The following is a 20,892-nucleotide window of genomic DNA, read 5'->3' as shown; positions in this document are numbered from 1 at the left end:
CCTATTTGTATAATTCTCTTTTATACTTTGCATTTCCTTTATCAAGGTACTATATATGTATTTATTTTAATCTTCTATGATCTATTCTTTCCAAATTCTCACTTGCTCCTTATGATTCCAATTTTAAGCTTATTTTGTTTTCATTTTAGAAGTTACCTTTCATTCTTTATAGATATTTGAGTTTTCACATAACTTTTTTTATTTTTCTTTTCCATATTCTTTGATGTTTATATGTTGATCATTCAACCTCAATTATCATTACACTTTATCTTATCTCTAATATAATTTTGACTTTCTTATGACTTAAATTTTTAAAACTTTCTATGTGTGAAACGGTTTTTAGTTAATGCTCAACATATCATACTAGTCTAAAATCATAGATCTATATGTTTTACTCTTGTACTTCATATCTTGTTGATTGTCATTCCCATTTGAAATTTCCATATATCAAACACACCTTGTTTTCTTATCGATATTTAATAAAATGATAATTTCCTTAATTTATTATGATAAGTATTCTCTTCTCGCATCCAAACTTACATTGTCTTGCTCTTGACAGTATCTTTCTTATGAATTTGGCTTAATGCTTTAATAAAATAACAATAATAAATAATAATAAAAAAATCTATAGGGAAATAAAATATTCTACAACTCTTTTGAAAACGTCTATGTCATCTGTATCGTTCCACATTTTATTCCTTATTGGTTATAATAATTTATTCTTCTTTTATCTTGTAAACATCCTTAAGAAGAGTTCTTTGATTATATTATATATCTCTTTGTTGTTCTTCCTTTACGCATCACTAAGAATCTTTTGGATAGCTTTAAAATGGCCAATTTAGAACTTTCATTAGTCCTCGAGTTGTCTTCAAGATCAATACAGGGTGAGCGTCTTCCTTGATAAGATTTTCTATTCAAAATTTGTTCATCTCATTACGACATGAAGTCATTTCTTATTGTAATAACATTCCATAATATTTCCAAATTTAGTACATTTTATATCCAAATTATCAAATAAAAGTGTGTACCCAAATTATATAGCATGATAATTCCTAACAATGCAAATCTATAAATTTTAATAAGCATATAGGAGATAATGTTGTCATTAATAGTTGTAGTAAGTTACTCTACTTTCTTACTCCTCAGAGTTTATGTCTATTGTGGAAAGTTTAAACTTACTTTTGCTTAAATTATGACTTTAATACCGACTTGTAACACCACAAATTTTATATTATTTTTCAAAATAATATTTGTTTATGTTTGTTTTTTCAAAACGTTTCATATTGCGAAATTTAGTCCTAATTATAAATTTTTTCCAAAACATGATAACACGTTTCACAAGGGTTACAAACTAATATACGAAACCATCGATAGCATTCAAAAGTAAATTACATACATTTACGATACAAAATAACTACTATGATGCTCTACCTCTAAGTCCTAAAATATACATCTTCAAGTATTTACAAAATACATGTTAGTAGTCTATGTCAGTACTAATTACGGGTACGTGCCATTTAAAATAAAAGAGAATTTGTAAGATTTTTGTTTTGTAAGATACATGGGTTTTAGAAAAAAAAAAGTATTTAATCATAATCAATTGCATACCAAAGTCCTTTGTTATCTTTTAGTATAAAAACATAATTAGATAAGCATACTCTCATGTTACAACACTCAATGATATGTAATGCAATGCATGATTTCTAAGTAAGTAAATTTTAAGCTGTCCACGTCCTTGGTGATGTAATCACCAACTCCTTGCCACTTACGATGAACATATCAATCCTAATGAGCTTATTTCCATAATTCTTATTGGTGCCACCAATCCACCATCCCTTATTGAGATGAGTTTAGAGACATACTACCAAACCAATGTAATTACATTTGTATGTATGATGAACATACTACAAACACACTTTGAAAATGCAAACATTCCTCACATACAAAGTGATGTGTCATGAATCATGGTATTCTTATTATACAAAACACAAAGTAACATAGCAATACATAACAATTATTCATAGAATTCCTCAATCATAAACATTTTATTTCATAATAAAAGCATATGTTCATAATTAAGCACTTGTGAGATTTATCCAAGTAACTATTCATATGTACTCAACTTTGGTAGTTAGTATTAACCAACTAGAACACTTTGATTTTGTCCTTGTCCTTGTTCTTGCTCCAAACTCTTCTCCAATCATATTCATTTGTTATAACAACCTTGTTTAGCAATTCATATGCTTGTTATAATATTAAGCATGGTAATTTATCGATAAATCAATGCTTTTCAACCCTCTTCCCTTCTATTTTCATCATAACATACATATAGAGATGTCATTACATCTTTTCTAATTTACAATACTTGATATCATTGAGTTTCCACGCATTATAAAGATCTTGTTAGTGACATGGTCTTAATCTAATTTTAATAATCCAATTTGACTTTATTTATCAAAATGAAACACAGTTTCAAAGAGTTTCAAGCCCCGTTATTTGAACTATCACTCCAATGGTAATGTCTATTATAATATAGTTCCACCAATAATCTTGTTATTGTTCCATATGTATTATTTCATAATGTCATTTATATAAGCTTTGATGGTTTTCAACCTAATTTATAAAACACATATGGCTGATAGCTCCAACTTGTTAATAATGGTAGATAAAATGTTAAGATAGCTCATATCATTGTTATCCTTAGTTCTCACATGTAGACATTTTCCAAATTAGGGTTCTTGATCTCATTTATATGAAAACTTTTGCAAAACATGTTAATTCAGCACAATAACATGTTATCCTTAGTCGAACTTCCATTATCTAAGCTTAACTACAACATGTAAACCCAAAATCAAAAGTCATATTTCATAATCATACTTCAAATCTCTATTGTAAGTAATTGGATTGAAAGATGAAGAGTGAATACCTTGAATTCAATGTATATGATGCTAAATATTGTTAATCCTCTTTGATTTCATTTTGATTTGAGCACTCATGCATCAAAAACACCCATTAAGTTTGAGAGTTTTGAGAGCTAAATGAGCTTAATTGGGTCTTAAACCCAAAGTCAAACCTTGGTCAACTGTTTTTGTGTGGACCGAATAGCCTTAAGGAATGTTTATGCACAAACCGCACATTATATACTCAAGTCAAATAACCGATTTAAACAATTTATACAGTTTTTAACCGGTTTTTTTAATTAATTTTTTTACTATTATTATTCTACCCTATTATCAGTAGAAAACAAAAATATAACTATATTAACCAAATCAAATCTACTTTAAAACGGTAGAAATCAACATTTTTTCAAGTTTCAAAAAAAAAAAAAAAAAAAAAAAAAAAAAACCCAATATTTTCATGTTCTCAAATGAAGAAAATAAACGTTGACATACTTACAAATTTCAAATTAAAATTCAACAAAGCTTTTCAAGGCCAAACTTGACCAAAAACATCCCTCTTCTTATATTGTCGATCCCAAGACCAAGGAACATCTGCACATAGTATACAACAAACACAAATTGTACAACTTGACAAAAACTACATAATGAATTAAGATGACCTCCTACTTTACTTTTTAACCAAAATACACAATGTACTTTATAAGTTTACCCATAATAACAATGTACTTACATTTTATTTATCAATGATAACAATATGCAACAAATAAAGTACATTACTATATTTGTGTAGAAATGTAAAAAATAAAGTACATTGCTATTATGGGTAAAGAAATGTAAAGAGTATAAGTAGGTTGCTATTAATATTATGGGTAGTGAAAAAAGAATAAAGATGACCTTCTGAAGAGTAAAGTTGAGGAGGGAGTTCATAAGGCACCGGTAAGGTGATGACATCCGACATTTTCTTGGTATGTAATGAAGACAATGTCACTAGCTTTGTTCTTTTTTCTTCATGTGTTTTTGAAGATGATGTGTGAATATTCTGTGGAAAAAGACACAAATGCCCTCATCTTAGAATATATTATTACCCTAGAAAGTGGGGGAAAGAGGTGAATGCCCTTTAGCCCTACAAAGTATGTAAATGCCCTCCTCATCCAAACAATCGAAAAAAAATAGACCTAGAAAGTGTGCAAAAAGACGTGAATGCCCTCAATAGACCTAGAAAATGTGAAAAGGACACAAATGCCCTCATCTTGGAAAATAAGCCCAGAAAGTATGTAAATGCGCTCCTCATCCTCACAATCAAAAAAATAGACCTAGAAAGTGTGCAAAAAGACATGAATACCCTCAATAGACCTAGAAAATGTGAAATAGACACAAATGCCCATATCTTGGAAAATAAGCCTAGAAGGTACGTAAACGTCCTCCTCATTCACACAGTCAGATAAATAAACCTAGAGTCTGAAAATGACATGAATGGCCTCAATAGCCCTAGAATGTGCAAAAGACGTGAATGCCCTCATCATCAAGAATAGTCCTAAAAAGTATGTAAATGCCCTACTCATCCTCAGTCCTCACAATCGAAAAAGTAGAACTAGAAAGTGTGCAAAAGACGTGAATGCCCTCGATAGCCCTAGAAAATATGAAAAGACATAAATGCCCTCCTAATCCTCAGCCCTTGAAAGTTTGTCCAGGTCAGTCCGGTGGAAAACAAGCATTTTTACCTCTGATGGGGTCCGGTTTTCTGTACAAGAAAACGCATGAGCATGTATGGTTGAAGATGGTAAAAACAGCACACCAAGCTGCAAAAGGGTAAAGTCAACTCAAGATATATGGTAGTGAAATTGTGAAATTACCAATCTACCCATTTCCGGTAGAAGAAAATTTGCAATCATTTTATGAGGACTTTACATCAAAATTACCCACATCTACACGTTGTCATTGTCACAGACAAGGTTATTGCTTATTCATCATGTAGGAAAAAATAGGAACAAAATGAATATACTTTTCACACACAAAAGTTATACTACACTATTAAAGCTTCAAAGGAAAATTTCAGAAAAACACACTTTCTCTGTTTTATAGATTAGCCACTTAATTATTTCTAAACCATCATACTCTTTTGACTATTTAAAAATACAATTTTCCCAGTTGAGGACAAAATACAGAAAAACACGAGGTACTTTCACCATTTTATCAAACTATTCACTATTGTGTTTTTATGATTGGCAAATTCCATAAAAAAGAAAAAGAAAATAGACCAACGGCTAATTCAATAAGTTGATGGAAAGAAAGTACTTTGTGCTTTTCTGTGGCTTGACTGATATATATATATATATATATATATATATATATATATATATATATATATATATATGATAATTATTCAAAACTTGAAGCTAAAAAATAACTTAACCTCATATGAACGAATCATGAGCTGTGTATTGTTTTTCTGAAGAGCCCCCCAGGCAGCTTTACTGAGGTTTGCTGAAGTCAGCAAAAACCATCTGTAATTAAGTGGATTCAAAAATATATATATATATATATATATATATATATATATATGGTCAAATAGTCAACAAGCAAAGTATAGAAAGACAAGACAAGAGAAGAATTTACATACGCAAGGTTTTGACCATTATAACGAGTAAATGTCTTTATATGAGGTATTGCACGACTGGAAAAAAGAATGTAAATATATCAGTATATCTAAAACAAGTAATATTTAAGAAAAAATATATATATATTTAATACCAGCGACCAGTGTGGGTGGCTTTCCATTTTGCCCAATATTTCTTCAAAAATGGTTTCTCTACATTCTTTTGAGGGCTTGGAACACAGCTCCCTGCAGCATAACCCTGTTAAGTACAAATGTTAAATAAAAGAAACTCAACATTCTTCCTTTATAATAATAAAAAAATAATAAAATTTATATATTTACCTCTAGAGAGCATCTGATATCTTCAACAGTGGGCCATACAATTAAAGGCTCCCCAAGGCCAAGAGGCTTCTTATCATCTGAAACTCCTGATGACATTGAGAATGCAAATTCAGACATCCACTTCTCATCTAAAGAACCCAAGGATGAGAACTGTTACAAAGCAAACATATCCGTGTATTATTTATATTTATAACAAACCATAAAATAAAATTCATACTTTCATTGTAAAATTATCTACCTGATAAATAAGGGGAGAGTTTTGGAATTCTTTATCAAAAACACAATCCTGTAGAATGGATCTTAGCTTCATGTGTCCCCATTTCTTAATGTTTGAACCTGTATGATATCCAGGCACAGAACCTATTAATCTCACCTGAAATTTCAGAAAAACAATTTTAAGTAGAAAAATGGAGACTGCATATTCTACAATTGAAAGGGGTTTTTTTTTATTAGCCAAAAGACGTTAATGCCCTCCCCATGAAAATTGCCCTAGAAAGCTTATCCATTCTTGTCCCGTGTAACAAACACTGACTTAAGGCTCTGTTTGTTACATTCTAGGGGTATTTTGGATAATGAGGGTGAGAAGGGCATTCACGTCTTTTGCACAGATAAGAGAGTTACCGTTGCACTGCTGTAATCAAATCTTTTAAAGAAAGATGAGTTGAAGCTGATGCTGCCCAGTTCTGGAAGCTTCACAGAAAACTCAGGCCACTGCAATTATTCAAATAGATAACCACTAATTAAAGGAACTGATATCACATAATGTTAATTAACACAATTTTAATACCCTAATATTGCTTATTAATTTGTGGTCATCTTCAATCAAATTTCTGGATATCGTATCGGTTTTAGGTCAAATGCAAAAGCAAAAATATTTTCACCATTTTATAAATTTGGTCACTTGACTATTTTCTATAGTGACTAAACAATTATACTTTTTTGGCTGTTAAAAAAAACAATTTTCTTGGTTACTCCGTTTTGATATCAAGGCAAAATACAGAAAAGCATAAACTTTTTCACCACTTCATCAATTTAGCCACCAAACTGTTATTATAATAGGAGTAAATTACACGAATGGGCCCTATGGTTTGGGTTAATTTGCATACTTGGTCCCTAACTTAATTTTTTAACTCGAAAGGTCTCTACTGTTTGTTTATGTTACGCGCTTGGTCCCTGCTGTTTGTTTTTGTTATACTTTTGGTCCCTGTCTTACCTAAAAAGACTATTATTTAAATAGAAAAAAATGGTGGGATAGGTAAGGTAAGGTGAGGAGGGTGAGGTTGGGGATGTGTTTATTTAAATAAATTAAAAAATCAAGGGTAAAATAGTCTTTTTAGTGAAGACAGGGATCAAGCTCATAACAAAAACAAACAGTAGGGACCTTCCGAGTTAAAAAAATAAATTAGGGACCAAACGCGCAAATTATCCTAAACCATAGGGACCATTCGTGTAATTTACTCTTATAATAGTCATAAGAAAATAATAGTTTAGTAGCTAAATTGATAAAAATGGTGGTATAGCAGTTTAATCACTACAAAGAATAGTGAAGTGATTAAATGGATATAATGATGAAAGTACAAGTGTGTATCGGTATTTTGCCCTTGTTTTTTTCCATCTACAAGTACACATGAACATACAATATGGTGAAAAGAAAGCTGATACTCCAGTGGGTTCTTTTTAACTTTATTTTTAGAGGTCATATATATGCAAAAATTGAGAAAATATGAAGAAGCAATGATAGAAGATTAAAATTTCTTTGGAAGAAAACCAACACAATCTGGAAAATCAGATGAAATTTAACATTAATACAACGGTTGAATGCACATTTTTCCCAGTTTATATAACCAAGTGTTTTTTCAAACAAAATATCAATTAATATGAAGCATTGTAACCAAGAACAAGTCACCACATGACATGACATGGCACCAGTTAAATGCTTATTATTATGCAACAACATTTCAACCAGATAGATACACACACACCAGTAAAATATTGCATCTTCTGATCCTAAAATAAAAAACAAGTTTGTTGCATAAATAATGCACATATAATCCTTGATACAGATGAACTCCATATGCAGTAGTAGTATAGAGTATAGACATAGTACCTTCAATGAACTAAGGTAGTCAATGAGATCAGTTTCAAAACCACTTCCTTTATTCAAACAATCTTGATTCTTCCATGGGAAATCTTGCATCCACAGACCCTGGCTTTTGTTATTCCAATCAACATAGATTAAGTTTGCTGTATGAACAATAATTCTTACTCCTTCAGGATACACCAGAAACATGGCTTTCGAATGGTGTGTCCCCCATGCTATTGGTAAAGAAGGTTTATGGAAAATCCAATTTCCAAGTTTCTGTTTCTGCCAAAAAAAAAAAAAGTAAAAATTTTTATGCCAACAAGAAGCTTTGAATGCATGTGTGACAAATTAAACCAATTGCACACCTTCATATTCGCCTGCCTACCATCACTTTCTCCATGAACCACCAAAACATGAGGAATATTCTTTAAATTTGGACATGCTATAAACCAAAAAAAAAAAAAATGTTAGAAATCATAAATCATCTAAAAATAGAGAAATGCTAAAAAAGTACAGAAGAAAGAACAAAACATTTGGATCCTGTTTGGTGTGCATTGGACTGGGATAGTGACTGATGTTAATGAGAAAAAATTTGCAACTTTTTGTCCCATCCAGAAAGGTGGGATAATTCTTGTGTGTGAAAAAGACGGAAATGCCCTCATCCTCATCATCGAAAGCTCAACATGAACAAAATGGTCCTAAAGATGATAATATGTAGCAATGCCACCAAAGGCCACACTTGGGTGGATGTTTTCTTACCTGACATCAACCAATCAATGTCAACCATGTAGTTTGAAAGAACAGCAATGAGCACATTCCCCTAACAAAAATACAAAAGTGACTCATCTTAAGCTGACAATTTTCAATATATATTTTTTTGGGAATGAACAAATTTTGATATATTTGAAAAAGAATACCTGAATTACATCTGCAATTGATACAGAACTGGTATTAGCCCATGGTTGCAGACCTTTGACTTTCATAAGTCGAAAAGTTTGTGGTATTTTATCTTCTGAGGGCTTGAAATTGCGGATTGCCTCAGCAGAGTTCTTGGTATTTTGGGTATCTTCATTCAGCTCAGTCTGTATGTAAAAGAGTAATACATAAACATAATTCATATAGATTCAATCAACCATAAAAATAAAAAGGAATTTCCCTATTAGAAATACCATTGTATGAGCCATAACAAATCAAAAAGAAACACCACTGTTTATTTGTCCAGATTAAGTTTTGTCCCCATTAAGTCGAAAAGAAAAAAACAACTTAAACAAGTGAAGCTGCAGTACTATAAGAAAAGTACCTGTAATCTTCTAGCAAGAGCCTCATCTTCAGAAACTTGTCTCGATCTCTTTTGTGTAAGTGGCTCATCTTGAACTCCTTCAGTTAAAGGTCTTTTCTGTTTGTTTGGGGAAGACTTTTTTCTTACATCATCAAGAGCTTTATATTTGAATAGGTAGTGCCCAGGGATTAGTTCTATTATATCACCATCTCTGATTGTTAGCTTTTGTCCAGATAAGAGCTTCTTCCTCCTTTGATCCTGTGATCTAATGACAACTGGGTTTGTTCCTTCCTACAAGCACATACCTTATGTCAAACAGACGTTGCATTTTTGACAAGGTTAAAGTGTTAAAGGGATCAAACAGAGGGGTATTTTGGTCATTTAACATTGCTATATCCGAATTCTATGGTCTGAAAGATAAAAATAGTCTTGTTTCAGTTTATATATGTCAAATACAAAACCTTTCATAGCTGAAAGTGCATATTGTATCATCCTGTGAAAACTTTGTTCTATTTCCATCAAACTCAGTTTCTAACAAGTTTCATACTTTCTCTTTGAATGGAAGAAGGTATATGATATATTCCTGTTGATCGTCATCACTGGAAGTCGCATTATGAAAAAATTATTTACTAGGATCGATCCCATTATCTGTTTGGGTAAATTTGCACATATTGAGAAGATTTTTTTCCGAAATCCAAACACATTCTTAAATGGAGGTGAACATAAGTGTGTGAGAAAGACAAAAAAAGCTTATACCACAAGAACTTCCGCAGAGTCATCAGCAGAGACGATAACGGATACATGTTTACGGCTTAGTCTCTTGTCAGTGATAGGTATAACATCGCGACCTAATAAGTTAATGCCTTTACTAATCTCAACTCTAGGGATTGAATTCGAAGTGTCTTCCTCTAGATTAGCATTCAGAGGCACCAAAACCCCAACCTTCTGCACATAATTAAAAAGAAAAAACATATATTTTTCGTAAACCGATTCATGTGTAATAGTTCGTGTGACAGTATGTTGAGATTACATACCTTAGAAGAAGTTTCCATTGACAAATGTGTAACTAGCAAAGCATGATCTTGAACCCTAATAACGGATATGGATTTGGTGTTTGGTACTTTGGTTTTTGGTGTGTAAAATGAGGGGGAAATATCAGTCAGCACCTCGAGGGGGAGCTACGTGTAACCTTTTTCTTTTTAATTCCGGGAAGAATGGCGGTGTTCGGTTACATGATTTTGTTAAGGGTGCTGCTGTTAATACGCATAGATAACTATTTTAATCAGCTTATTAAAAAAACAACGTAATTTTAACCAACAAAAATACCTTAAAAATTATATAGGGTGTCTAAATGGTAAAATAGGGTGTCCATTTAGCCCACCCCTTTTGTTAAAGAAAAATGTAGGAGTATAAAACAAAAACAAAAGTTTGTTTAGGGTCTTTAGGCTATTAATAACTTATTGATTTATTATTATATATAATATTAAAAGTGAGTGACGAACAGTTTATTTTGTGCATTTCTGACGTTAGCCATAATAGTTTGTAGGAATTGACAACATTAGTTCCTGATCTGTGGCCGGCCTCCACTGCTTCCAATCAACACACGATCCACCGCTAGCTCCATAGCTTTAAAAAAAAAAAAAAAAAACCCTCAAATTTTCTTTCTATTTGGAGTCAGTGACACACCATCTACCTTAAATTGTAAGAAACATAGAGAGGGCACACAAAGAAATCTTGCAACCCGCCAACTACAGCGCCGATTTTCACAATTGACCTGTTGATTTCCCGTTTTTTTTTAAGGTTTTCAACTTTTTTGTTCATCTTCTACATCCACCGAAAAAGTTTCTTGCTTTGCTTTATTTGAATTTCTTTTTGCTCATTTGGGTTCTCGATTTTTGGGCAACGAGAAGGTCCTTAAGGTAGCGTTTGGTAGTGGAACTGAATGTGATGGAACCGGACTCAACTGGACTGGATTGGACAGGACAGAACAGAACATAACTAAATTGATTGATTCTATAGCGTTTGGTAAGACTACAACACAAGTTATGAAAATATTAAAAATTACAACATTGTCCTTGAAAATTATGAAGTCTTTTAGTTAATAATACTTCTTTATCAATATGATATAATAAAAAAAGTGTCTAGCCGATGAAAACCTGGTCGTACCACTCGATGAAATTCAGGTCAACACAAAGCTTCACTTCATGGAGGAACCAGTGGAGATTATGGATCGGGAAATTAGAAGACTCAAACAAAACCGCATACCTATAGTAAAAGTCAGATGGAGCTCTCATAGAGGGCCAGAGTTTACTTGGGAACGCGAGGACCAAATGAAACAAAAGTATCCACACTTATTCAACGATGCCCCCTCCACTAGTGAAACAACTAACTAGTAGTATAAAGTAGCCACGAATGTAATAATTTCGGGACGAAATTTCCTTAACGGGGAGGTAATGTGACATCCCAGAATTTAGGGCATAGATTTCAAAAGACTAAATTACGACAAATATATTTTATATTTAACTCGGTCAGTTTGAGTGCATCAAATGAAATATAAATGAGTTCAGTACAATTATTATATAATATCTGAGGATATTTTTATGCCCAAATGTGTAAACTGGTAACCAAATCAAACCGCTCAACTGCAGCGCTGATTAATGTGTCTGAAAACTGAAATTTAGCATTAATCATTTTTTAGCAAAACAAACATTAAAATATGATGGTACATGTTCCCCTGTTTCCGAAAATATAAAGATCGTCAAAAACGGAGTTCGTATGCAAAAGATACGACCGTTTTAAGAAAATAGACATTAAAACACTATTTTTCTTTAATCGCGTAAAACCGAATCTAACCGTTGACGCACTTATGCTTTGCCGACGGGGTTTCCGAGAGCGTTTTTGGACTCAGGAAATACTATATTATTTAATTTCACACTCGAAATAATTTTTACAAAAATATTTACAAAAGTCACGAAAACTAACACCGCGAGCCGTTAAGACGCGAAACTTCAAACGCTATTTTACGGAGATCCGTAACTCCAAAAATTAATCCGTTTGAGGTTCTGGAATCCTTGAATTATACTCTATCTAACGGTGCCTTCGAAAAAAAATCTTCGATGCACGAATCCCGAGGCACCCGGTTTTTGCATGTTTTGGACATGAAATGGAGGTATAACCCCATGTGGGGCCCACATGGGGTGATGGACTCCAAAAATTTGATCTCCTTCCAGCTGGTGATATCCCACGTGCTTCTCCTCTCCCTCACTCTTCATCTTGGTGTGCAAGTATCACCAAAGGTACATAAATGGGTTGGAGGTATGGCCATTAGTAAGCATGTGTGTGTGGACTTATTCTATAAATAGAGGCCATTACTTCACTGAATCCTCACAAACTCATCAGTTTCTTCTTCTCTCTATCACTCCCTCTCTTCCTCTTTCCTTACACCACCACCCACTGTCACTACTATCAAACACCTCCTTCAAGCATGGTTTGCTCTTAATTTCAACCCCCAAGAGTCTCTCCACCCTCCCCTCTTTCTTTCTCCGGCAGAAGACGCAACAGAAGGCAGCAGGAGGCTGTCGGGGACCCTCCTGCCACCACCGACGAGCAACCCACCTTCTCTTTTTGCCACTGCTGTGTTGCTGCCACTGTAAGTCCCTACCGTCACCACCTTGTATATTTATTTCCTTCCCATCGTCGATCATAATAAACAGCCGAATAACCATAAGATCATGCGTAATTCTTTTTATTTGTTTTGTTTATGCATGGATATCGAATGAACACAGGAGGTTAACACCTCCTGTGTAAATGATCGGCACTGTACAAACATGCATTCCATTTAAATAGATATGATCCCTCAACTTTGCAATTGTCCATTATTAGTCCCTCCCTATCTAGAATTATTTCAAATCAAGTTCTAAATCATGAAAGTTTTATTAAAATGTTTAAAACCTACCCTAAACTGGACAAATCTTTTCAAAACAAATCCAACTTTAAATACAAAATTAAATTAATAATGTTTATACGTATATTTTAGAAATTTTAAATTTGATTTCAAGTTTAAATTAATTTTGGGTTATTTAAATACTTGCGGAAAAATAATAAATTAAATTTTAAAATTTATTTAAAATAATTATTTCAATAAATTTTAAATTGGCAAAACTTAGGAAATTATTCAAGAAATTGTTATAATACCTAATCACGTCCAAATATTAATATATATATATATATATATATATATATATATATATATATCGAAATTTCTAGGAAATCGAACTAATCCCGGAGATCACGACCTCTCGGCAATACATTATGGTCTTCAGAACTACTCGTTAACCACTCGATAAGGTGAGAGTTACGGCCCCTCTTTTATATTTATTCATTTTTGGAGGAGAATACATGTGCTAAATAGTATTTATTATACAAATACATAAGTTTTATATGATATGTATGCTACACGTTTATAGTTATAAAGACTTCCATATGTGAATACTTTCATGCATAAGGCTTTACATATATATACAAATATAAAAGTATTTCATAGTTTCAAAGACTACGCCCATGAATACTTTTATACAAAAGGCTTTACACACTTATACAAGATCGTTATGTTGAAATACATATCTCTATAAAAGCGAGTAATTTATACTTTTATAAATATGTCAATCATACTCGGCTTTTACAAATGTTATACTACGAAATTCATTATGCCCAGTACTTAACTATAATTAAGTTAGGGCTGAGAGTTATTCACAAACTTTTCGTTAATGATTTTTGAGTGAGACGCTACTATTCATCAGCTGAGTTTAATCACTTAGCCTGCCCCACACTGCTATAATCGTTAATCTTCGGAGCGAGGTACATATGTATAGATCTATATGGGGTCGACAACCCCACCTGCGGTTGCTAGCTACAACCATCGACTAATCAATCGTAGCAGGTGATATGTGTCTACGATCGTTACTACGACGTCCAATGAAGCGTCGTAGGGAGGGGTACTTTTCGTCCATAGCTCGATTATAGAACTCACTAAAAACATTAACACGAATCTCTCTCACTTTTTCACTACAACCATAGGTTTGGTTGCTTTCAGAACTATTTTTAAGTATAGTGGTTACTTATACAATGGATGTATTTAAACTTTCATGAAGTTATTACAAACACGTTTTCTTTAAAAGCATGGATTTATTTATAAAAATATTTTTTTGGCTTTTAAAGACTCATGACAAGCATTGTTTCAACTATTGTTATACAAGAAAAATACTTTTGGACTTTTGAAAGTATTATTACTGCGGCTAGCAAAAAACCTGTGACTCTCACAAACCTCGTGTTGACTTTCAAAATACATGTATTCTCAGGAAATCAGTGAAATTTCGGGCACACTCAGACGATGGAAAACATGGCTCGCAAGTACTTTAATTTTCTACTTTTGAACTGTTATGTCTAACTGTTAAGGCAAACTCGTATTATTATTTTATTACTATCTGTAAGAACCTTGTATGAAAACATAAATATGTAATGAAATGTTGTTTTGTTTATTATTGTACTTGTGCTGTATATTCAATTTATCTGTGATCCATGAACTTAGTCGCACAGCCCGGCATGTTCCGCCGCCTCGGCCGGGGGGTGTGACAGATTGGTATCAGAGCTAAATTGGCTATATAGAACTCGTATCCTCGAAAGAGGAATATAACTATAGCAACTAGCTTCTAATAAAAGTATTATTAATAATAAAACTACTTCTCGACTACTTACGGTACGATAGTTGGGAAGAACAAAACAATGATTAATAATACTACAAACCCCACCAACCTTAATATATAAGAGTTTATATATATATATATATATATATATATATATATATATATATATATATACTCTGACCCGCGATGAGAACACTTAATAAAAATTCTAAACATCCCTTCAACTAAAACTACCAACTCAACCCTTTAGGTCAAACGCCTCAATTAAAGGTTAGTACCGTACATAAGCCATACCACAAATAAACCTGGAACGCGCGCCTATGTTATTTATGTTCGGGCCGGTGCACAACCAACCTTGAGCAAGGAGTTTGACAGACTATAACGGTTGAGCGTTTTAGAGATTGAATAATGTTCTCCAGATTCGCTGCAGCAACCTAGTACCTTAGAATCTTAATATACATTTTAAAACACTAATAAATTTCAAAATCATTAGCAATTAAGATCCCCTTCTATCATTTGGAAATCTAGAGGATTTCTAAACCAATCACCTTTCACCCTGTCATTGGAAAATCGGTAGGATTTCAGGATTCAGTCTCACTCTAAGACTTGGAAATCTATGGGATTATAGGAATAAATGCAATAAAAATTTTACATGCTTGTTATAATTAAGTAGTACGAACAACTTAAGTGTGTCTTTTCTAAACGTTTAGGACAATGCCTCGACGAAAAGAACCACGAGTTCGTCCGCCACCGACTCCTCGAACTAACAGGAGAAGTGCTCCTGAGATAACTCAAACAACAGAAGGAACTCCAGACCCTGAAGAAGCCCCATGTGCTACAAATAACCACCAAAATTTCCAGATGGATCCCACTATGATGCAAAACATGCTTGCAAAAGGGATTGCTACGGCCTTGGCAACTTATGAGGCTGCTCGAAACGGGAATACTGGAAATAGTGGAAGTGGTACTCCTGTAGCTACCCAAAACAATCTGAGGCACTGCTCTTACAAAGAATTCATGGGTTGTAAACCCCGACCCTTCTATGGAACTGAAGGAGCTGTTGGTCTGTCCCGATGGATAGAAAAGATTGAAGCTGTCTTTCACATCAGTTCTTGCCCCGATGACTGCAGGGTTAAGTACACTACCTGCACACTGATGGATGCTGCCTTAACTTGGTGGAACAACCATGCCAAGACCGTGGGAATTGCGGAAGCCTATGCCATGGGATGGGAACAACTGAAACTAATGATGACTAAGGTGTATTGCCCACGGCAGGAGATTTAAGCACTAGAACAAGAACTCTGGAATCTAACCATGCAAGGATCAGAGGTAGCTGCTTATACCTCCCGATTCGAAGATATTGCAACCCTTTGTCCTGGAATGGTGCCTTCAGAAGACAAAAAGACGGAGATATACATTTGGGGATTAGCATCGCCAGTCCAAGGTCTGGTTACTGCATCCAGACCCTCCACTTTTGACAGCGCCAAGCAACTGGCTTATGAGTTGACTGAACAATGTATCCGACGAGGCACCATGGCCCCCACAAAAGAAAAGAACCAAACTGGGAATTCTAAGAGAAAGTTCCAGGGGAAGCCGAAAGGGAACTTCAAGCACCGTAAGCCAAACCCAAATCCTATAACAGTGTATGTTGCAGTCACAACCACTCCCACTTTAGCAAAGCCCTACGATGGAGCTCTACCTCGCTGCCCTAAGTGCAACTATCATCATGTTGGAGACTGCATGATCTGTAGCAACTGCAAATTAAGGGGTCATACCGCTAGATTTTGCAAAAAGAACCCAAACAACACAGCCTCAAATACTACCGCAAAAGAAAGTCGAACCTGCTTCGAGTGCAACCAACCGGGACATTTCAGGAAAGATTGTCTAAAGCTGAAGAGACAGGGTGGTCAAGGAAGGGCGTTTGTGATAGGTGCGGGAGACGCACGCCAGGAACCAACTGTGGTTACTGGTACGTTTCCTATCGACAATATTTATGCTTCTGTATTATTTGACACTGGTGCCGATAAGAGCTTTATTTCCCACCAGTTTAGAAAAATGATAAATCATGAATCATGCTTACACGGTAGAAGTAGCCAATGGTCAAATAGAAAGCACCTTAGAAATACTCACAAACTGCCTTCTCACCCTGAATAATCACGTGTTCCCTGTCGACTTAATGCCCATAACCATTAGAAGTTTCGATGTAATCATCGGAATGGATTGGTTATCAGCCCATCGAGCAGAGATTCTATGTTACAAAAAGGCTATTCGATTACCCTTACCAGACGATGAAGCCCTTGTGATTTACGGGGACAAGGCAGGGAAGAACCTAAGAGTCATCACTTGCATGAAGGCAAGGAAGTATTTGCAGAAGAGATGTTACGCTTTCTTAGCCCACATGGTGGATACGCAAGGCAATGGTAAGGAAATCAAAGACATACCACAAGTGTGCGACTACTTGGACGTATTTCCAGAAGACCTACCTGGAGTACCTCCTATCAGGGAGGTTGAATTTCGAATCGACCTTATCCCGGGTGCAACCCCCCCATGAACGATCTCCTTATCGCCTGGCTCCATCGGAAATGCAAGAACTATCCAGTCAACTTCAAGAACTTCTCGACAAAGGCTTTATCCGGCCAAGCTTCTCTCCATGGGGAGCCCCGGTATTGTTTGTCAAAAAGAAGGATGGTTCGTTCAGGATGTGCATCGACTATCGAGAGTTGAACAAGCTCACTATTAAAAACTGGTATCCACTCCCGAGGATCGATGACCTGTTCGACCAATTACAAGGATCCTGCTACTACTCGAAGATCGACCTACGATCCGGCTATCATCAACTTAGATTTCAAGAAGCAGATATTCCAAAGACAGCATTTCGAACCAGATACGGTCACTACGAGTTTCTAGTTATGCCATTTGGATTGACCAATGCGCCAGCCGTATTCATTGACCTTATGAATCGGGTGTGCAAACCTTACTTGGACAAATTCGTGATTGTCTTCATCAACGACATCTTGATATACTCACGAACCAAGGAAGAACATGGCCAGCACTTGCGTTTAATCTTGGAAATGTTAAGAAAAGAGAAACTATATGCAAAGTTTTCTAAGTGTGAGTTCTGGATTAACGAAGTTCATTTCCTCGGTCATGTGGTCAGTAGTAAAGGGACTCACGTCGATCACGCGAAGATTGAAGCGGTCAAGAATTGGAAAGCACCAAAAACACCAACCGAAGTACGCCAATTCTTAGGGCTTGCAGGCTATTATCGGAGATTTATCGAGAACTTCTCCAAAATAACCAAGCCTCTCACCACACTAACCCAGAAGGATAAAAAGTTCGATTGGGGTGACAGTCAAGAGTCTGCCTTTCGAAAATTGAAGCAATTGTTATGCAGTGCACCGATTTTGTCTCTTCCCGAGGGAACATAAGACTTTGTAGTGTACTGTGATGCCTCACATCAGGGGTTAGGATGCGTACTAATGCAGAGGAATAAGGTTATTGCATATGCGTCCCGACAACTGAAGCCAAACGAGACGAACTACACTACCCATGATCTAGAGTTGGGAGCTGTAGTGTTTGCCTTGAAGATATGGGCACTACCTTTATGGAACCAAGTGTGTCGTTTTCACCGATCACAAGAGCCTCCAACACATCTTTGATCAAAAAGAGCTCAATATGAGACAACGAAGATGGGTCGAATTACTAAATGATTATGAATGCGAAATTCGTTATCATCCCGGTAAAGCAAATGTCGTGGTAGATGCTTTAAGCAGGAAATAAAGAGTGAAACCTCTTCCTGTAAAGTCTCTAACTCTAACCATACATTCAAACCTCACTACCCAAATTCGTGATACTCAAGTAGAAGCATTCAAACCTGAGAATGTCGCGGAAGAAAACCTACGGGGTATGGGCAAACAGTTCAACCTCAGGGAAGACGGAACGCGATACTTCATGAACCGAATCTGGGCTCCAAGGTTTGGAGAAGTCAGGAGTTTGGTTCTAGACGAAGCCCACAAATCAAGATACTTAATCCATCCAGGATCAGATAAGATGTATCTCGATCTCAAGAAGCATTATTGGTGGCCCAATATGAAGGCAGAAATTGCCACCTATGTCGGTAAGTGTTTGACCTGCTCCAAGGTCAAGGCGGAGTACCAGAAGCCGTCTAGCCTGCTACAACAACCATCAATTCCAGAATGGAAGTGGGAACAAATAACAATGGACTTTATAACAAAGTTGCCCAAGACATCAAACGGTTACGATACCATATGGGTAGTGGTTGACCGTTTGACCAAGTCCGCTCACTTCTTAGCCATCAAGGAAACTGATAAGATGGAAAAACTCACCAGAACTTATCTCAAGTATATAGTCAGACTACACGGTGTGCCAATATCTATCATCTCGGACCGAGAGAGTAGATTCACTTCCAGATTTTGGCAATCACTGCAAAGGTACCTAGGCACAAAACTCGACATGAGTACAGCATATCATCCTCAAACGGATGGCCAGAGTGAAAGGACAATACAAACTCTGGAAGATATGCTCCGCGCTTGTGTGATAGACTTTGGTAATGCATGGGATACTCACTTGCCATTAGTTGAGTTCTCTTACAACAACAACTATCACACTAGTATAAAGGCCTCTCCATTTGAGGCCTTGTATGGGCGCAAATGTCGTTCACCATTATGTTGGGCAGAAGTTGGAGATACCCAACTAGCAGGAAAACATATTGGGGATACACTATTCACTGGACCTGAAATCATTCAGGAGACAACAGAAAAGATTGTTCAGATAAAAGAACGACTAAAAGCCGCACGTAGTCGGCAGAAGAGCTATGCCGACAACAGACGCAAACCATTGGAATTCAAATTAGGAGACCGAGTCATACTAAAAGTTTCCCCATGGAAGGGTGTCATTAGATTCGGAAAAAGAGGAAAGCTAAACCCACGTTACATCGGACCCTTCGAGATCCTAACAAGCATTGGTCCGGTAGCTTATAAGCTCAAGGTACCTCAAGAGCTCAACAAGGTTCACGATACCTTCCACGTGTGTAATCTCAAAAAGTATCTAGCCGATGAAAACCTGGTCGTACCACTCGATGAAATTCAGGTCAACAAAAAGCTTCACTTCATGGAAGAACCAGTGGAGATTATGGATCGGGAAATTAGAAGACTCAAACAAAACCGCATACCTATAGTAAAAGTCAGATGGAACTCTCATAGAGGGCCAGAGTTTACTTGGGAACGCGAGGACCAAATGAAACAAAAGTATCCACACTTATTCAACGATGCCCCCTCCACTAGTGAAACAACTAACTAGTAGTATAAAGTAGCCACGAATGTAATAATTTCGGGACGAAATTCCCTTAACGGGGAGGTAATGTGACATCCCAGAATTTAGGGCATAGATTTCAAAAGACTAAATTACGACAAATATATTTTATATTTAACTCGGTCAGTTTGAGTGCATCAAATGAAATATAAATGAGTTCAGTACAATTATTATATAATATCTGAGAATATTTTTATGCCCAAATGTGGAAACTGGTAACCAAATCAAACCGCTCAACTGCAGCGCTGATTAATGTGTCTGAAAACTGAAATTTAGCATTAATCAGTTTTGAGCAAAACAAACATAAAAATATGATGGTACATGTTCCCCTGTTTCCGAAAATATAAAGATCGTCAAAAACGGAATTCGTATGCAAAAGATACGACCGTTTTAAGAAAATAGACATTAAAACACTATTTTTCTTTAATCGCGTAAAACCGAATCTAACCGTTGACGCACTTATGCTTTGCCGACGGGGTTTCCGAGAGCGTTTTTGGACTCAGGAAATACTATATTATTTAATTTCACACTCGAAATAATTTTTACAAAAATATTTACAAAAGTCACGAAAACGGACACCGCGAGCCGTTAAGACGCGAAACTTCAAAACGCAATTTTACGGAGATCCGTAACTCCAAAAATTAATCTGTTTGAGGTTT

The 20,892-nt window shown here is 35.3% G+C and overlaps 1 protein-coding gene across 2 annotated transcripts; it reads right to left on the bottom strand.

The window, feature by feature from the left end:
- Positions 1-3,260: 3,260 nt before the first annotated feature.
- TDP1 (tyrosyl-DNA phosphodiesterase-like protein) lies at positions 3,261-10,435 on the bottom strand. 2 transcript variants are annotated; one of them, XM_079087001.1, is made up of 16 exons: positions 10,235-10,435; positions 9,957-10,145; positions 9,222-9,491; positions 8,839-9,003; positions 8,681-8,741; positions 8,287-8,363; positions 7,946-8,203; positions 6,460-6,549; positions 6,077-6,211; positions 5,839-5,988; positions 5,652-5,755; positions 5,521-5,574; positions 5,314-5,404; positions 4,622-4,699; positions 3,795-3,939; positions 3,261-3,491 (listed from the first exon to the last, which is right to left on the bottom strand). In XM_079087001.1, the coding sequence occupies exons 1-16, from the start codon at positions 10,250-10,252 to the stop codon at positions 3,427-3,429; spliced, it is 1,950 nt and encodes a 649-aa protein (XP_078943127.1). In that variant the 5' UTR covers positions 10,253-10,435; the 3' UTR covers positions 3,261-3,426. The 2 variants fall into 2 exon arrangements, with proteins under 2 accessions (XP_078943127.1, XP_078943135.1); XM_079087009.1 differs by having other exon boundaries at positions 7,946-8,197.
- Positions 10,436-20,892: the final 10,457 nt, after the last annotated feature.

The sequence above is a fragment of the Lactuca virosa genome, chromosome 1, assembly GCF_052849685.1.
Source record: "Lactuca virosa cultivar CGN04683 chromosome 1, Lactuca_virosa_CGN04683_v6, whole genome shotgun sequence".
NCBI classification, from domain to species: Eukaryota; Viridiplantae; Streptophyta; class Magnoliopsida; order Asterales; family Asteraceae; genus Lactuca; species Lactuca virosa.
The sequence above is the reverse complement of the archived record's forward strand: the minus strand, read 5'-3'. Positions and strand labels throughout refer to the sequence as shown.

What these genes read in the sequence shown, in the direction of transcription:
- TDP1 (XM_079087001.1), bottom strand. An exon ending in CTCTTGCTAGAAGATTACAG is followed by an intron (nt 9,004 to 9,221) that starts GTACTTTTCTTA and finishes TTTTACATACAG; the next exon opens with ACTGAGCTGAATGAAGATAC. An exon ending in CAATTGCAGATGTAATTCAG is followed by an intron (nt 8,742 to 8,838) that starts GTATTCTTTTTC and finishes TATTTTTGTTAG; the next exon opens with GGGAATGTGCTCATTGCTGT.